The sequence below is a fragment of the Convolutriloba macropyga genome, chromosome 5 (genome assembly GCF_964194025.1).
Source record: "Convolutriloba macropyga chromosome 5, txConMacr16.3, whole genome shotgun sequence".
NCBI classification, from domain to species: domain Eukaryota; kingdom Metazoa; phylum Xenacoelomorpha; order Acoela; family Convolutidae; genus Convolutriloba; species Convolutriloba macropyga.
In genome coordinates, this window is record NC_134472.1 from 53,901,680 (window position 1) to 53,921,445 (window position 19,766).

At 27.0% G+C, this 19,766-nt stretch overlaps 1 protein-coding gene across 1 annotated transcript in view; it reads left to right on the top strand.

The window, feature by feature from the left end:
* LOC142340415 (uncharacterized) overlaps positions 1–14,893 on the top strand; it is a 36,280-nt gene extending 21,387 nt beyond the window's left edge. Inside the window, exon 2 of the mRNA XM_075390992.1 lies at positions 14,216–14,893. Within this exon, the coding sequence (XP_075247107.1) occupies positions 14,240–14,893 (654 nt within the window). The 5' untranslated portion in view covers positions 14,216–14,239. The remainder of the gene's footprint in view (positions 1–14,215) is intronic.
* The last annotated feature ends 4,873 nt before the right edge of the window (positions 14,894–19,766 follow it).

Genomic DNA, 19,766 nt, shown 5'->3' on the forward strand with positions numbered 1-19,766 from the left:
AATTTTTTTTATCGTGTAATTTCTGAAATTGTAGAATTATAATCTTGTATGTCCTGAAAACAAAGAATTTTTGTCGTGTAGAAACTAATAATACAAAATTATTAACGTGTAAGATCTGATTAAAAAATTAAAATTGGTTAAGATCTAAAAAATTTTTTGTTGTGTGAGAACTGATGTTATAGAAAAATTATCGTTGAAGATCTGATGAAAGAGTTTTTATCAGGCAATGTCTGATATTATAGAATTATTTTCGTGTAAGACCTGATAAAAATAATTTTATCGTGTACTGAATACTAATATAAAATTATTATCGTGTAAGATGATAAAACCAAATTTATCATTGGACAAGTTATGTTGAAAAATTTTTTTTTGGTGTAAAATCTGATATTAGAGAATTATTATCGTGCAAGATCTGATGAAAGAGTTTTTATCGTGTAGGGTTTTATGATATAGAATAATTATCATGCAAAATCTGATTAAAAGAAATTATAGTGTAAGACCTGATAATATTAAACTATTATCGCTTAATATCTAATAATAGAGAATTATTATCGTGCAAGATCTGATTTAAAAAACTTTATAGTGTTAGATCTTATAATATAGGAATTTTATTTTGTAAGATCTGATAATACAAAATTATTATCCTGCAGGATCCGATAAAAGAATTTTCACAGTGTAAGATCTGATAATACACAAATATTAACGTGTAGATTTTTATGATAATTAATTACTATTTTGAATGATCTGGTAAAAAAGTTTTTATAGTGTAAGATCTGATAATATCGAATTATTATCTGGTAACATCTGAAAATATTGATTTATTATTGTGAAAGATCTGACAAAAAAAATATTTTTTTAGGATCTGATAAGAAATTTTTTTATCGTGTAATATCTGTAATTGTAGAATTATAATCTTTTATGTCCTGAAAAAAAAAGAATTTTCCTCTTGTAGAAACTAATAATACAAAATTATAAACGTGTAAGATCTGATAAAATTAAAATTGGTTAAGATCAAAAAAAAATTTGTTGTGTGAGAACTGATGTTATAGAGATATTACCGTTGAAGATCTGATGAAAGAGTTTTTATCAGGCAATGTCTGATATCATAGAATAATTTTTTGTAAGACCTGATAAAGACAATTTCATCGTGTAATGAATACTAATTTAAAATTATTATCGCGTAGGATGACAAACCAAATTTATTATTGGACAAGTTATTTTGTAAAATCTGATTTTAGAGAAATATTATCGTGCAAGATCTAACGAAAAATTTTTATCATGTAAGATCTTATAATATAGAATAATTATAATGCAAGATCTGTTTAAAAGAGTTTATAGTGTAAGACCTGATAATATTGAAATATTATCGTTTAATCTCTGATAATATAGAATTATTATCGTGAATGATCTGATAAACGAATTTTAAAAACGTAAAAACTGATAAAAGAGAACTATTATCATGTAAACTCTGATTATATATGATTATTATCGTGAATGATCTGATAAAAGAGTTTTCATAGTGTAAGATTTGATAATATCAAATTATCGTGTAACATCTGAAAATATAGATTTATTATTGTGAATGATCTGACAAAAAAATTATTTTTTTAAAGATCTGATAAGAAATTATTTTATCGTGTAATATCTGAAATTGTAGAATTATAATCTTGTATGTCCTGAAAAAAAAAGAAGTTTCCTCAAGCAGAAACCATTAATACAAAATTATTAACGTGTAAGATCTGATAAAAAAATTAAAATTGGTTAAGATATAGAAAAATTTTTTTGTTGTGTGAGAACTGATGTTATAGAAATATTATCGTTGAAGATGTGATGAAAGAGTTTTTATCAGTCAATGTCTGATATTAGAGAAAAATTTTTGTGTAAGACCTGATAAAAATAACTTCACGGTGTAATGAATACTAATATAAAATTATTATCGTGTAAGATGATAAAACCAAATTTATTATTGGACAAGTTGTGATGAAAAGTATTTTTATTGTGTGAAATTTGATTTTAGAGAATTATTATCGTGCAAGATCTAATGAAAAAGTTTTTATCATGTAAGATCTTATAATGTAGAATAAGTATCATGCAATATCTGATTAAAAGAATTTATAGTGTAAGAACTGATAATATTGAAATGTTATCGTTTAATCTCTAATAATAGAGAATTATTATCGTGCAAAATCTGATAAACGAATTTTGATAATGTAAAATCTGATAAAACAGAACTATTATCATGTAAACTCTTATTATATATGATTATTATCGTGAATGATCTGATAAAAGAGTTTTCATAGTGTAAGATCTGATAATATCGAATTATCGTGTAACATCTGAAAATATAAATTTATTATTGCGAAAGATCTTGCAAAAAAATTATTTTTTAAGATCTGATAAGAAATTTTTTTTATCGTGTAATATCTGAAATTGCAGAATTATAATCTTGTATGTCCTAAAAAAAATTTTCCTTGTGTAGAAATTAATAATACAAAATTTTTAACGTGTAAGATCTGATAAAAAATTAAAATTGGTTAAGATCTAAAAAAAATTTTTGTTGTGTGAGAACTGATTTTATAGAAATATTATCGCTGAATATCTGATGAAAGAGTTTTTATCAAGCAAGGTCTGATATTGTAGAATAATTTTTGTGTAAGACCTGATAAAAATAATTTCATCGTGTAATGAATACTAATATAAAATTATTATCGTGTAAGATGATAAAACCAAATTTTTTATTGGACAAGTTGCGATGAAAAGTATTTTTTTTGTATAAAATCTGATTTTAGAGAAGTATTATCGTGCAATATCTAATGAAAAAGTTTTTATCATGTAAGATCTTATAATATAGAATAAGTATCATGCAAAATCTGGTTAAAAGAATATATAGTGTAAGACCTGATAATGTTGAAATATTATCGTTTAATCTCTGATAATAGAGAAATTTAATCGTGCAAGATCTGATAAACGAAATTTGATAATGTAAAATCTGATAAAACAGAACTATTATCATGTAAACTATGATTATATATGATTATTATCGTGAATGATCTGATAAAGAGTTTTCATAGTGTAAGATCTGATAATATCGAATTATCGTGTAACATCTGAAAATATAGATTTAATATTGTGAAAGATCTGACAAAAAAAATTATTGTTTAAAATCTGATAAAAAATAATTTTATCGTGTAATATCTGAAATTGTAGAAATATAATCTTGTATGTCCTGAAAAGAAAAGAATTTTCCTCGTGTAGAAACTAATAATACAAAATTATTAAAGTGTAAGATCTCATAAAAAAATTAAAAATTGGTTAAGATCTAAAAAATTTTTTGTTGTGTGAGAACTGATGTTATAGAAATATTATCGTTGAAGATCTGATGAAAGAGTTTTTATCAAGCAATGTCTGATATTATAGAATAATTTTTGTTTAAGACCTGATAAAAATAATTTCATCGTGTAATGAATACTAATATAAAATTATTATCGTGTAAGATGATAAAACCAAACTTATTATTGGACAAGTTGTGATGAAAAGTATTTTTATTGTGCAAAAAATCTGATTTTAGAGAAATATTATCGTGCAAGATCTAATGAAAAAGTTTTTATCATGTAAGATCTTATAATATAGAATAAGTATCATGCAAGATCTGATTAAAAGAACTTATGGTGTAAGAACTGATAATATGGAACTATTATCGTTTATTCTCTGATAGTATAGAATTATTATCGTGAATGATCTGATAAACGAATCTTACTAATGTAAAATCTGATAAAACAGAACTATTATCGTGTACACTCTGATTATATATGATTATTATCGTGAATGATCTGATAAAAGAGTTTTCATAGTGTAAGATCTGGTAAAATCGAATTATCGTGTAACATCTGAAAATATAGATTTATTAATGTGAAAGATCTGAAAAAAATTTATTGTTTAAGATCTGATAAGAAAAATTTTTATCGTGTAATATCTAAAATTTTAGAAATATAAATTTGTATGTCCTGAAAAGAAAAGATTTTTCCTCGTGTAGAAACTAATAATACGAAATTTTTAACGTGTAATATCTGATAAAAAAAATTAAAATTGGTTAAGGTCTAATAAAAAATTTTTGTTGAGTGAGAACTGATGTTATAGAAAAATGATCGTTGAAGATCTGATGAAAGAGTTTTTATCAGGCAATGTCTGATATTATAGAATTATTTTCGTGTAAGACCTGATAAAAATAATTTCATCGTGTATTGAATACTAATATAAAGTTATTATCGTGTAAGATGATAAAACCAAATTTATTATTGGACAAGTTTTGATGAAAAATATTTTTTTTGTGTAAAATCTGTTATTAGAGAATTATTATCGTGCAAGATCTGATGAAAGAGTTTTTATCGTGTAAAGTCTTATAGTATAGAAAAATTATCATGCAAAATCTGATTAAAATAAATTATAGTGTAAGACCTGATAATATTGAACTATTATCGCTTAACAAATGATAATAAAGAATTATTATCGTGCAAGATCTGATTAAAAAAATTTTATATTGTAAGATCTGATAATACAGGAATTTTATGTTGTAAGATCTGATAATACAGAATTATTATCCTGCAGGAAAAAAGAATTTTCACAGTGTAAGATCTGATAATATACAATTATTAACGTGTAGACTCCGATAAAAATTAATTATTATTGTGAATGGTCTGATATAAGAGTTTTTATAGTGTAAGATCAGATAATATCGAATGATTATCTTGTAACATCTGAAAATATAGATTTATTATTGTGAAAGGTCTGACAAAAAAATTATTTTTTCAAAAATCTGATAAGAAATTTTTTTTATCGCGGAATATCTGAAATTGTAGAATTATAATCTTGTATGTCCTGAAAAAAAAACGAATTTTCCTCGTGCAGAAACTATTAATACAAAATTATTAACGTGTAAGATCTGATAAAAAAATTAAAATTGGTTAAGATCTAAACATCTGAAATTGTAGAATTATAGCCGTGTATGTCATGAAAAAAATATCTCCTCGTGTAGAAACTAATAACAAAAAAAAATATTAACGTGTAAAATCTGGAAAAAAATTATTTTGGTCAAGATCTAATGAAAAAATTTTGTTGTGTGAGAATTGATTTTATAGAAATATTATCGTTGAGATCTGATGAAAGAATTTTTATCAAGCAATGTCTGATAATATTAGAATTTTTTTTTGTGTAAGACCTGATATAAATAAGTTCCTCCTGTCATGAATACTGATATAAATTATTATCGTGTAACATCTGATAAAACCAAAATTATTATTGGACAAGTTGTGTTGAAAAACATTTTTTTTGTGTAAAATCTGATATTAGAGAGTTATTATCGTGCAAGATCTGATGAAAGAGTTTTTATCATGTAAGATCATATAATATAGAATAATTATCATGCAAGATCTGATTTTAAAAAATTATAGTGTAAGACCTGCTAATATTGAACTATTATCGCTTAATACCTTATACTAGCGAACTATTATCGTGCAATATCTGATTAGAAAAGTTTTCACAGTGTAAGATCTGACAATATACAAATATTAACGTGTAGACTCTGATAATAATTAATTATTATTGTGAACGATCTAAAAACAAGAGTTTTTATAATGTAAGATCGGATAATAACGAATTATTATCGTGTAACATCTGAAAATATAGATTTATTATTGTGAAAGATCTGACAAAAAAATTATTGTTTAAGATCTGATAAGAAATTTTTTTATCGTGCAATATCTGAAACTGTAGAATTATAACCGTGTAAGTCCTGCAAAAAAATTTTCCCCGTGTAGAAACTAATAATACAAAATCATTAAAAAGTAAAATCTGAAAAAAAATATTGGTTAAGATCTAATAAAAAAATTTTGTGAGAACTGATATTATAGAAATATTATCGTTGAGATCTGATGAAAGAGTTTTTATCAAGCAATGTCTGATATTATAGAATTATTTTTGTGTAAGACCTGATAAAAATAATTTTATCGTCTAATAATTTCGTCTAATAATATATCAATAATTTCATCGTCTAATAGGAATGTTACCGTTGAAGATCTGATGAAAGAGTTTTTATCAAGCAATGTCTGATATTATAGAATTATTTTCGTGTAAGACCTGATAAACATAAATTCGTCGTGTAATGAATACTAACATAAAATTATTATCGTGTAATATCTGAGAAAACCAAAATTATTATTGGAAAAGTTGTGATGAAAAGTATTTTTACTGTGTAAAATCTGATATTAGAGAGTTAATATCGTGCAAGATCTGATGAAAAAATTTTATCATGTAAGATCTTATAATATAGAATAATCAAAATGCAAGATCTGATTAAAAGAATTTATAGAGCAAGAACTGATAATATTGAACTATTATCGTTTAATCTCTGATAGTATAGAATTATTCTCTATATCTTGTGAATGATCTGATAAACGAATTTTCAATAGTGTAACATCTGATAAAACAGAACTATTATCATGTAAACCCTGGTTATATATGATTATAATCGTGAAAGATCTGATTGAAGAATTTTTTAAGTGTAAGATCTGATAATATCGAATTTTGTAGTGTAAAATGTGATAACATAGAATTATTATTGTGAAAGATCTGATAAAAGAATTTTCATTGTGTAAGATCTGATAATATAGATTTAGTATCTTGCAAGATCTGATGAAAAGATTTTGTTGTGTATTATCTGTTATAAGAGAATTATTATCGTGTAAGACCTTATAAAACAAAAAAAATAATCGGGTAAGATTTGAAAGTGTAGGGCTATTATTGTGCAAGATCTGATAAACGACTAGTTATGGTGTAGGATCCTATAAGATAGAACTTTTATAGTGTAAAATCTGATAATAAAGAATTTTTATCCTGAAAGATCTGATAAAACATTTTGTTTGAGATCTGGCAATATAGAATTATAATTGTGTAAGATCTGATAATACAGAAATATGATTGTGTACGATCTGCAAAAAAAAGTTTTTATAGTGTAGAATCTAATAATATAGAAATATTAATATGTAAGATCTGTTAATATAGAACTATTATCTTGTAAGCTCTGAAAGAAGTATTTTTCAACGTGTAAGATCTGATTATATAGATATTGTTGGTGTGAGATCTGATAAAACAATTTCGGTCTTCTAAGATCCAATAATATACAATTACTATCGTGTAAGATCTGATAATATAGACATATTATAATGTAAGATCCGATAAATAAATTTGATCGTGATAGATATGATAAAATATAATTATTATTGTTTAAAGTCTGATAACATACCATTATTATCGTTTAAGACCTGATGAAGGAATTTTTATGGTGTTTTTAAGTCTGATAATATAGAATTGTTATCGTGTAATATCTGAAAAACAACATTTAATCGGGTAAGATCTGTTAAAACAATTTGTATCGTGTAAGACCTGATAATAAAGAGCTATTATCTTTCAGGATCTGATAAAAAAAATTGTTGTGTATTATCTGATATAGGAGCGCTATTATCGTGTAAGACCTTATAAAACAAAAATATAATCGGGTCAGATTTGAAGTATGGATTTATTATTGTGCAAGATCTGATAAACGACTATTTATGGCATTGGATCCTATAAGATGGGTGTTTTTTTTGTGTAAAATCTGATAATACAGAATTATTATCCTGAAAGATATGATAAAAGATATTTTTGTTTAAGATCTGACAATATAGAATTGTAATGGTGTAAGATCTAATAATATAGAAAAATCATTGTGTACGATCTGCAAAAAAAAGTTTTTATAGTGTAGAATCTAATAATATAGAAATATTAATATGTAAGATCTGTTAATATAGAACTATTATCTTGTAAGCTCTGAAAGAAGTATTTTTCAACGTGTAAGATCTGATTATATAGATATTGTTGGTGTGAGATCTGATAAAACAATTTCGGTCTTCTAAGATCCAATAATATACAATTACTATCGTGTAAGATCTGATAATATAGACATATTATAATGTAAGATCCGATAAATAAATTTGATCGTGATAGATATGATAAAATATAATTATTATTGTTTAAAGTCTGATAACATACCATTATTATCGTTTAAGACCTGATGAAGGAATTTTTATGGTGTTTTTAAGTCTGATAATATAGAATTGTTATCGTGTAATATCTGAAAAACAACATTTAATCGGGTAAGATCTGTTAAAACAATTTGTATCGTGTAAGACCTGATAATAAAGAGCTATTATCTTTCAGGATCTGATAAAAAAAAATTGTTGTGTATTATCTGATATAGGAGCGCTATTATCGTGTAAGACCTTATAAAACAAAAATATAATCGGGTCAGATTTGAAAGTATAGAACTATTATTGTGCAAGATCTGATAAACGACTATTTATGGCATTGGATCCTATACGATAGGTGTTTTATTGTGTAAAATCTGATTATGCAGAATTATTATCCTGAAAGATATGATAAAAGATATTTTTGTTTAAGATCTGGCAATATAGAATTATAATGGTGTAAGCTCTTATAATATAGAGATATTATTGTGTACGATCTGATAAAAGAGTTTTTATAGTGTAGGATCTGATAATATAGAAATATTATCGTGTGAGATCTGTTAAAATAGATTTTTTATTTTGTGAGCTCCGACAGAAGTATTTTCAACGTGTAAGATCTGAATATATAGATTTTTTTGGTCTTAGATCTGATAACAGAATTCCTGTCGTCTAAGATCCAATAATATAGAATTATTATCGTTTAAGATCTGATAAAATAATTTTTATCTTGTAAAATGTGATAATATAGAATTATTATCTTGTAAAATCTGATAACATAGACATATTATCGTGTAAGATCCTATAAGGAAACTTTATTGTGTTCGATATGATAAAATAAAATTATTATTGTTTAAAGTCTGATAACATACCATTATTATTGGTTAAGACCTGATGAAAGAATTGTTATGGTGTAAAGTCTGATAATATAGAATTGCTATCGTGTAAGATCTGAAAAAACAAAATTTTAATCGGTTAGGATCTGACAAAACAATTTGTATCGTGTAGGACCTGATAATATAGGGCAATTATGTTTCAAGATCTGATAAAAAATTTTTATCGTGTAGGATCTGATTATATAGAATTATTATCGTGTAAGAACTGATCAAAAAATTTTATCGTATACGATCTGATAATATAGAATTATTATGGTGAATGATCTGATAAACGAATTTTAATAGTGTAAGATCTGCTAAACCAGAACTATTATCATGTAAACTCTTATTATATATGATTATTATCGTGTGAAGGAAGAATGAAGAAAGACTAAAGAACTGAGTGAAGAATTTTTATTGTGTAGGATCTGATAATATCGAATTATTAAAGTGTAGAACCTGATAATATAAAAAAATTATTGTGAAGGATCTGATAAAAGAGTTTTTATTGTGTAAGATCTGATAATATAGATTTAGTATGTTGCAAGATCTGATAGAAAATATTTGATGTTCTTTATCTGATAGAAGACAATTTTTATCGTGTAAGACCTTATAAAACAAAAATATAATCGGGTAAGATTTGAAAGTATAGAACTTTTATTGTGCAATATCTGATAAACGACCGACTATTTATGGTGTAGGATCCTATTAGATAGTAGTATTATTGTGTAAAATCTGATAATACAGAATTATTATCCTGAAAGATCTGATAAAAGATGTTTTTGTTTAAGATCTGTCTATATAGAATTATAATGGTGTAAGATCTGATAATATAGAAATTTTATTGTGTACGATCTGATAAAAGAGTTTTTATAGTGTAGGATCTGATAATAAGGAAATATTATCGTGTAAGATCTGTTAATATAGAATTATTATCCTGTAAGCTTTGATAGAAGTATTTTCAACGTGTAAGATCTATATATATAGATTTTTTTGGTGTGAGATCTGATATAAAAAATTTTTGTAGTCTAAGCTCCAATAATATAGAATTACTATCGTGTACGATCTGATAACATAGAATTATTATGGTGAATGATCTGATGAAAGAATTTTAATAGTGTAAGATCTGCTAAACCAGAACTATTATCATGTAAACTCTTATTATATATGATTATTATCGTGTGAAGAAAGAGTGAAGAAAGACTAAAGATCTGAGTGAAGAATTTTCATTGTGTAAGATCTGATAATATCGAATTATTAAAGTGTATAACCTGATAATATAAAAATATTTTTGTGAAGGATCTGATAAAAGAGTTTTTATTGTGTAAGATCTGATAATATAGATTTAGTATGTTGCAAGATCTGATAGAAAATATTTGATGTTCTTTATCTGATATAAGACAATTTTTATCGTGTAAGACCTTATAAAACAAAAATGTAATCTGGTAAAATTTGAAAGTATAGAACTTTTATTGTGCAACATCTGATAAACGACCGACCATTTATGGTGTAGGATCCTATTAGATAGTAGTATTATTGTGTAAAATCTGATAATACTGAATTATTATCCTGAAAGATCTGATAAAAGATATTTATGTTTAAGATCTGTCTATATAGAATTATAATGGTTTAAGATCTGATAATATAGAAATTTTATTGTGTACGATCTGATAAAAGAGTTTTTATAGTGTAGGATCTGATAATAAGGAAATATTATCGTGTAAGATCTGTTAATATAGAATTATTATCCTGTAAGCTCTGATAGAAGTATTTTTCAACGTGTAAGATCTGATTATATAGATATTTTTGGTGTGAGATCTGATATAAAAATTTTTTGTAGTCTAAGATCCAATAATATAGAATTACTATCGTGTAAGATCTGATAATATAGAATTATTGTCGTGTAAGATCTGATAAAAGAATTTTTATCGTGTAAGATGTGATAATATAGAATTATTATCTTGTAAAATCTGATAACATAGACATATTATCGTGTAAGACCCGATAAAGAAATTTTATTGTGTTAGATATGATAAAATAGAGTTATTATTGTCTAAAGTCTGATAACATACCATTATTATCGTTTAAGACCAGATGAAAAATTTTTTATGGATTAAATTCTGATAATATAGAATTGTTATCGTGTAAGATCTGATATATATATATATATATATATATATATATATATAAAATTGCTGTAGTCTAAGATCCAACAATATGGAATTACTATCGTGTAAGATCTGATAATATAGAATTATTGTCGTGTAAGATCTGATAAAACAATTTTTATCGTGTAAGATGTGATAATATAGAATTATTATCTTGTAAAATCTGATAACATAGACATATTATCGTGTAAGACCCGATAAAGAAACTTTATTGTGTTAGATATGATAAAATAGAATTATTATTGTTTAAAGTCTGATAACATTATTATCGTTTAAGACCAGATGAAAAATTTTTTGTGGAGTAAAGTCTGATAATATAGAATTGTTATCGTGTAAGATCTGATATATATATATATATATATATATATAAATATATATATATATATATATATATATATATATATATAATTTCTGTAGTCTAAGATCCAACAATATAGAATTACTATCGTGTAAGATCTGATAATATAGAATTATTGTCGTGTAAGATCTGATAAATCAAAATTTTAATCGGTTAAGATCTGGCAAAACAATTTCTATCGTGTAGAACCTGATAATATAGAGCTATTACTTTTCAAGATCTGATAAAAAATTTTTATCGTGTAGGATCTGATAATATAGAATTATTATCGTGTAAGAACTGATTAAAAAATTTTCATCGTGAACGATCTGATAATGTAGAATTGTTATCGTTTAGTCTCTGATAATATAGAATTATTATTGTGAATGATCTGATAAACGAATTTTAATAGTATAAGAACTGATAAAACAGAACTATCATCATGTAAACTCTGATTATATATGATTATTATAGTGAAAGATCTGAATGAAGAAATTTTTTTGTGTATGATCTGATAATATCGAATTATTAAAGTGTAAAACCTGAAAATATAGAATTATTATTGTGAGAGATCTGATAAAACAGTTTTTAATGTGTAAGATCTGATTATATAGATTTAGTGTCTTGCAAGATCTGATAAAAAATTTTTGTTGTGTATTATCTGATATAAGAGAATAATTATCGTGTAAGACCTTATAAAACAAAAATATAATCGGGTCAGATTTGAAAGTATAGATTTATTATTGTGCAAGATCTGATATACGACTATTTATGGCATTGGATCCTATAAGATAGAAGTATTATTGTGTAAAATCTGATAATACATAATTATTATCCTGAAAGATCTGATAAAAGATATTTTTCTTTAAGATCTGACAATATAGAAATGTAATGGTGTAAGATCTGATAATATAGAAAAATCATTGTGTACGATCTGATAAAAAAATTTTTATAGTAAAGGATCTGATAATAGGGAAATATTATCTTGTAAGATCTGTTAATATAGAATTATTATCTTGTAAGCTCTGATAGAAGTATTTTCAACGTGTAAGATCTATATATATATATATATGTATATCTATATATATATATATATATATATATATATATAAATATATATATATATAAAAATTTCTGTAGTCTAAGATCCAACAATATAGAATTACTATCGTGTAATATCTGATAATATAGAATTATTGTCGTGTAAGATCTGATAAAAGAATTTTTATAGTGTAAGATGTGATAATATAGAATTATTATTGTTTAAAGTCTGATAACATAACATTATTATCGTTTAAGACCAGATGAAAAATTTTTTATGGAGTGAAGTCTGATAATATAGAATTGTTATCGTGTAAGATCTGATAAAACAAAATTTTAATCGGTTATAGAATTATTATTGTGAATGATCTGATAAATAGATGAATTTTAATAGTATAAGAACTGATAAAACAGAACTATTATCATGTAAACTCTGATTATATACGATTATTATAGTGAAACATCTGAATGAAGAAATTTTTTTGTGTAAGATCTGATAATATCGAATTATTAAAGTGTAAAACCTGAAAATGTAGAATTATTATTGTGAGAGATCTGATAAAAGAGTTTTTAATGTGTAAGATCTGATTATATAGATTTAGTGTCTTGCAAGATCTGATAAAAAAATTTTGTTGTGTATTATCTGATATAAGAGAATTATTATCGTGAAAGACCTTATAAAACAAAAATATAATCGGGTCAGATTTGAAGTATGGATTTATTATTGTGCAAGATCTGATAAACGACTATTTATGGCATTGGATCCTATAAGATGGGTGTTTTTTTTGTGTAAAATCTGATAATACAGAATTATTATCCTGAAAGATATGATAAAAGATATTTTTGTTTAAGATCTGACAATATAGAATTGTAATGGTGTAAGATCTAATAATATAGAAAAATCATTGTGTACGATCTGATAAAAAGAGTTTTTATAGTGTAGGATCTGATAATATAGAAATATTATCGTGTAAGATCTGTTAATATAGAATTATTATCTTGTAAGCTCTGAAAGAAGTATTTTCAACGTGTAAGATCTGATTATATAGATCTTTTTGGTGTGAGATCTGATAAACAAATTTCTGTCGTCTAAGATCCAATAACATAGCATTACTATCGTGTAAGATCTGATAATATAGAATTATTAACGTTTAAGATCTGATAAAAGAAAATTTATTGTGTAAGATCTGATAATATAGAATTATTATCGTGTGAGAACTGATCAAAATATTTTATCGTGTGCGATCTGATAATAGAGAATTATAATCTTGTAAGATCTGATCATAAAAATTTTATCGTGTAAGATCTGATAATATAGAATTGGTATCGTGTGAGATCTTATAAAAGAAAATTTTACGGTGTATGATCTGACAAACGTCTTATCAGAGCTCATAAGATTATGCATCACAAAAGAACATGCAAATATCTCATTTCCCGACCGTTGGATTTTAGCTATTTTGTGAGCGAAAACAACTACAAAAACAACCGCAAAAATTTCGAAATTGCGAGAAAATATTTGCTTTGTCTCATAGCTGACTTTTTTATTCCTACCTACTTAAATCTCGATCAAAAATGGATCATCGGATCTTCATAATTGAACCTAATTGAAAATAATTATGGGAACAAAAGAACAGGCAATTTTTTTGCCAATAAGGGCTTTCTCAACTGCTCTAAAAGGTATTTTGACGGTTTTTGTTTAAAAACCAATGATTTTTAGACCTGAATTTGTAATTGTTTTAGGCAAGGATTTTTCTGCAACACAATATGTGGGACCTCTTCGTAGTCATTCCGTTTGTTGCAGTTCTCCTTAACAGAGGGTTTTGCTCAAGTCAGTCTGGACCAGTTACATCGGACGTTAAGGACACCTGCTCGGAACCAATACGCCTTGCCCATGCTATCTTTTTGTTAAACTTCAGGACAGCATATGTTCGTCTGTGCAACAACGGCTACTTGAGTACAAGTCGTGATGATGAGGAGTTGTTGGTTCTCCCGAGTGAAGTGCTGAACACAACGGCAGGTGCCATAGCCCCGCTTCTCTTCAGCAAGGATAATCAAGTTGGCTTTTTCTATCAAAGTGAATCGCCACAAACTGATGAATACTACACGACGACTGGAATACACGACCTGCTTTTGTCATCGCCTTATGTCTCGTCCAGTTTCTCTCCCAAGTACTACTTCGCAGCTTTGTGGGGTCCAGGACCCGGATCAGAGAATCCGAATGTGTTTCGAGTGGTGTTCGCAAGAGATCCAACTTCACCGGGTGACGAGCAAAAATTGTTAATGATGTTTCACTATTACCAGATATTTGATGACGCTGACGAGGTCACAGGAGAAATTCCAATGTCTGGAGTGTTCAGGCCGGGAGGACGTACGTTTCATCATTACTATATTTACCTGAAAGATAGAAAGAACATCTAATGCATTTCAAGCAATTGTCTCTCCAGGAATTTTACTCAAAAAACGGAAAATTAGCCTATAATATATTTATTGTGTAAAAATGAAACAACACCAGCACCTTTTAAAGAAGTTTTCATTGAGAGATCATTAGAATGTGACTAAACAAAGCCGGGTCAAATTTTGATCAGATTTTCGCGTTTCAGAAGACTGGCAAGGTATGATTAGCATGGGGATAAAAAAGGAGAAAAAAGACATTAGTTTTTAAAAATTTCTGGGTGGTGTTCCCGTGTTCACCTCATCATTCAACAGTTTATAATAATAAAACTTCCTACTACGGCGTCCATAAAAATTATACTCGTGAAACTTTCATAAAATGAAAGTCCTAAAAAATATATTTTCAAAAGTAACCTTAAAAATCGCAAAAACAAAAAGCAATCATTACGACCTTTTGATGTGTGTTGTGATTTTTTGTTAATGCCGCCTTCCTTCTTCTTCTAAAAGCTCATTTGCAGTCACGCTTACTTTGACCAATTTGATTTCGCATTCATTAATAATGGCCACTGTGAGAAATCTTACAGATAGTGCAGAAAAACCCTAATTCAACGGAAAATAGTTTACGCTTGTTCTGTAATAGCTCAAAATGTAGTCTATTTGAAACTCGCAGAGTGATCAAAATTGGAAAACTTAGTAAAACCTACTACGGCAGCCCCTGGGTCTGAGAAAACAACTGTCGTGGTCGATAACACGGGTCAAAGAATTCAATAAATTGAATTTTAAATTAAATTTTGAACTGAAAATATACAAAAATTAGCTGTATTTATAGTAGTTATCTATGCGAAAATATACAGAGAAAATTTAAATTAGGTAAAATATATTACATGATTGGCATGTGAATAGATCTTAACTCCGAATCCCGGCGGTGATTTTTTATTTTCATCAACATTTCATGAGAATCATATATGGCTTGGGTACAATCGAGTTCATTAATTGGAGGTCGGTGGATGTTAGAATCAGGTTTCTGTTGGTGGGAGAATTTACTTCTGGCATATGATTGATAGGTCAATAAGATAATGATAGCGCCAACACAAAATTAGAATTGAGTTTAGTTTTGTGGCCAATACTTATCGACAGAGCAATAAAGTTCGTCAGGTAAGTTCTTCTTTCGTTCTTTGAAACTTTAAAAAAGAAAACTTCTAAGTTTCTTGATGTTTCCTTGAAACCATCACAACAACTGTAATGTTAGATGTATTCACAGGTGACATGACAATCACCCGCATGCCAAAATACTCATTGCCATAAAATAACCGATTTTTTTCCTGTGATCTTTTTCTTCAATAATCCTATTATAAAATAGCAGTTGGTATTATGAACTTGTTTGATCGTATTTACGTTGATAATTTCACCTGATGTTAGTGGTCGTAGTAGATTGATATCAAATGCAAGGTTCATTCAAAACTGCAATGAACCGCAAGCCTCGCCAAATGAACTACTCTACAATCAAAAATTAGTGAACGTATTTTATTACCTTATAAATTATCTCACTAAGTCATTTTTAAGTTGATTAGTTTTTCCGATGACTTCTATAATAAGTAACAACTTATGAGCATGGTGTGTCGATATTTTGACATAGTCCTACAATGTGCACGTTAGGTTTTTGTAAGTTTTTTCTAAGACATCATAAAAGTCCTAAGTTTCCTGTTTTGTTTAAGATGGGCAAGCATGGTAGTAATATGTTGCTTTTTCTATGCAATTGGTCTTTTTATATTTCACACTTTCAGGTTCCAATTTTTTTCTTGTAAGTAAATCATAGCCGCCCTTTATCGATCAATTAAAGTCGATCTTATCTAAAACTGGTTTCTGAGATCAGAAATGGGAGAAGTTGAAAAAGATTTGCCTATAATTAAATGTTTTTTTTTAAAAACTAGTTCTTGCAAAATAGAGGATAGAACGCCCAATTAGGTTTACACACGAAAAAATTCTTTTAATCTTGCTTTTCAGAAAGCTTAATAGGGAAAATTATCCTCTTTTAGTTAATCGTGTTTCAGAATCAATTTAATTTATCAATATATTCGATGACAAAAAAGATTTTCTGTTTCATCCTATATTATCGCTTAGAGTAGAAAAGAAACAAGGGGCTTGGTAAAGTGCAATCGCACATAAGATTCCGACCCCGCTCATCCACAATTTTGGAATAATTGTCTACCAAATGAGGAACAGATAGGAAAACCAAAAAACTCAGTTAATTTTTGAAAAAATTGGTGCATTACCGAAAAGATAGCCTCCAAAGCAAATAACCCAGTGGGGTAAAAAAAATGATTCATTAGATTGATGAGATATGCCAATGTTAAGAAAGCGAGTCAAGACGAACAGCAAAATCAAACAACAACAACAAACATTAATTACATCAAAAACTTTATATCCGTTTTAAAAAAAAAAACCTTAATAACAACGTTAAAATAGAGTCAGATAAAACTGAAGCTAAACAAAACACCTTGTTTACAAGAAAAGATATGGAACCAGTCCATTATAGTGCCGAGTAACAATTAGATAAAAAAGAAAAAAAGAAGTAACGTTGAAAAATTTGCCTATTTTTTTTATAACAATTAATCTCAAAGTAATGAAAAACATTAAAAATCAATTAAAATAACCTAAATGTATACAATTTCTGGTGTTTTTGTAGAAGAGAATTAAAAATTGTCGGTTTTCACCATTTTTTCTGGTTACAAAAAGAACAACAAATAGACAACAAACACAGACTCAAAAAAAAACTTGACAGAAAACGCTTTCAAGGACGTAGATCCATACTTTGGCCCTCAAAATATGTTTGACTGCACCTTCTATGCACATCAATAGTGTATTATGTTTTTCTCATTAATGAATCTAGGTACCAAGTTGACAAAAAAGATTAAAAAGGCAAAATTAATAAATACATGTTTTCTTTCGAAAAAAAAGTGACTTCCAAAGACATGGAAGCCAATAATTACAAAAAGGAAATAATTAAACAAGTCGGTTTACTCTTCTGAAAGAACCCAATGAGACCTTAAATTATCCAGGATATGTCTTACGTTTACAAACATGACGTGAATAATGAAAAAAATCAAAATTTATTCTACTTTTTTTTGTGAAAAACCCTTTGTCGAAGCCAGTAAAGTCATTGTGAATCCTTGAAAAACATTAGATTTTTTGACACCAATTGCTTTGAAGCTGCCCTTGCGACAATAATGTCAATTTTGGACTGTAATTAACGAGAATAGGTAAAAAACAGACAATAAAAGGAACAAAATTGCGAAATAATTTATTTTTTTTTGGAAAACAATTGTTCTAAAAGTCATGAAAGCCATCAGCTACCTATTAATATCAGAAGATGTTCTCATTTATTTTTCCGTGACAAAACTATAAAACCGGGTCATTGTACAGGAAATTTCATACGACTAAAAGGACAAAGTAAAAACGGCAGTTAATGACAAAATTTAAAAAATTCAATTAAATTCTTCGAGAAAGTAGTGTCGAAGCCGTTAAAACCATATTCTAAATCTTTAGGTATTTTAATATTATCAATTCGGTTTTTGAACGCCAATAATGTGATATATGAATTGTCAATAACGTGATAATGTGACAAGTCTAGAAAAAAAAGAAAAATTGGCAAATACCTAAAAGAAAATGTGAATTCTAGTAGTATCAAAGCCAGAAAACCATAACTTAGGGCGTAAAACCGCAATAAAGATTGAATTTGAATTCAAAAAAAGAAGGATCATTCTTTCATTGCTGACACTAAGCTACATGTTGACCAAATTGACAGAAAATTGGAGGCAAATTTCAATAGGGCACTATTTATTTAAAAATCAAATACTTTTAAAAGTCAAAATTACAATGAGCTTTCAAGTAATAAACTAGATACACTAATTTTGAGCTCAATAGGGAGCCAACTGGGCCTCTCATTCGTGACTTTTGGTTTGAAATGTTCTTTTATTTAATTTATATAAAATATAACTAAGTTTTTAAATAAAAAAGACCGACTGATTGCAGTCACAAATATTTCTGTATTATAAAAATCCAAGATCGGTCCAAAACTAGCACTTCTAATGTTGATCGTCCATTAGGAACAATTAATTTTCCGATTGTTATAGATATAGATGTTTCGTTAGTTAAAAAATCAAAAATAAATGCCGCGTTTTTGATAATCAACGAGTAAAGTTTGGAAATAACGGCAAAGTTTTAATTACGGAGCACTGGCAACGGAAGTTGAAGTATAAATAGCCACTTTTGAGTTTATAAAGATGTTGTTAGAGGTTTTTTGCTGTGTACTTCCTGCAAACTTAATCAAAGTGGACTAAAGAAGATTATTTTTTAAAAATCAAGAGCACTTTTAAAAAAAAATTGACAAATTTTAGCAAAATTGGTAAAATTTTATTCAAAATTTCGGGAAAATATGAATAAAATCAACGGAATTCACTCTATTTTCTCAAACGTTTAAACCTATATAACTCCCTTTAAAAAACGAAAATGAAAAAAAATCTTTTTTATTCCCTATTCTACGCTTTCTAATGATACCAGTCTCAACACTCTACGATGAATATATCGATCGGCCAAAATTGTCTGAACAAAAAAACCATATGAGTTTATAGCTCCTCCCCCCCCCCCCCCCCCTGAAGAAGGGTCGGAACAAGTTGGGCCGTAATTTTTCAATATACAAGCGCAGTATTGATATATAGCAATTTATGTGGCAATCAAGTATCACAATAATCACTTTCAATGATAATTATATAATGATGCCAAATAAGTTAATAGCCGAATCAAGTATCACAATGCATTGTGACACTTGATTGTGATACTTGATTCGGCATTGTGATACAGTGCATTGTGATACTTGATTCGGCTATTAACCTATTTGGCA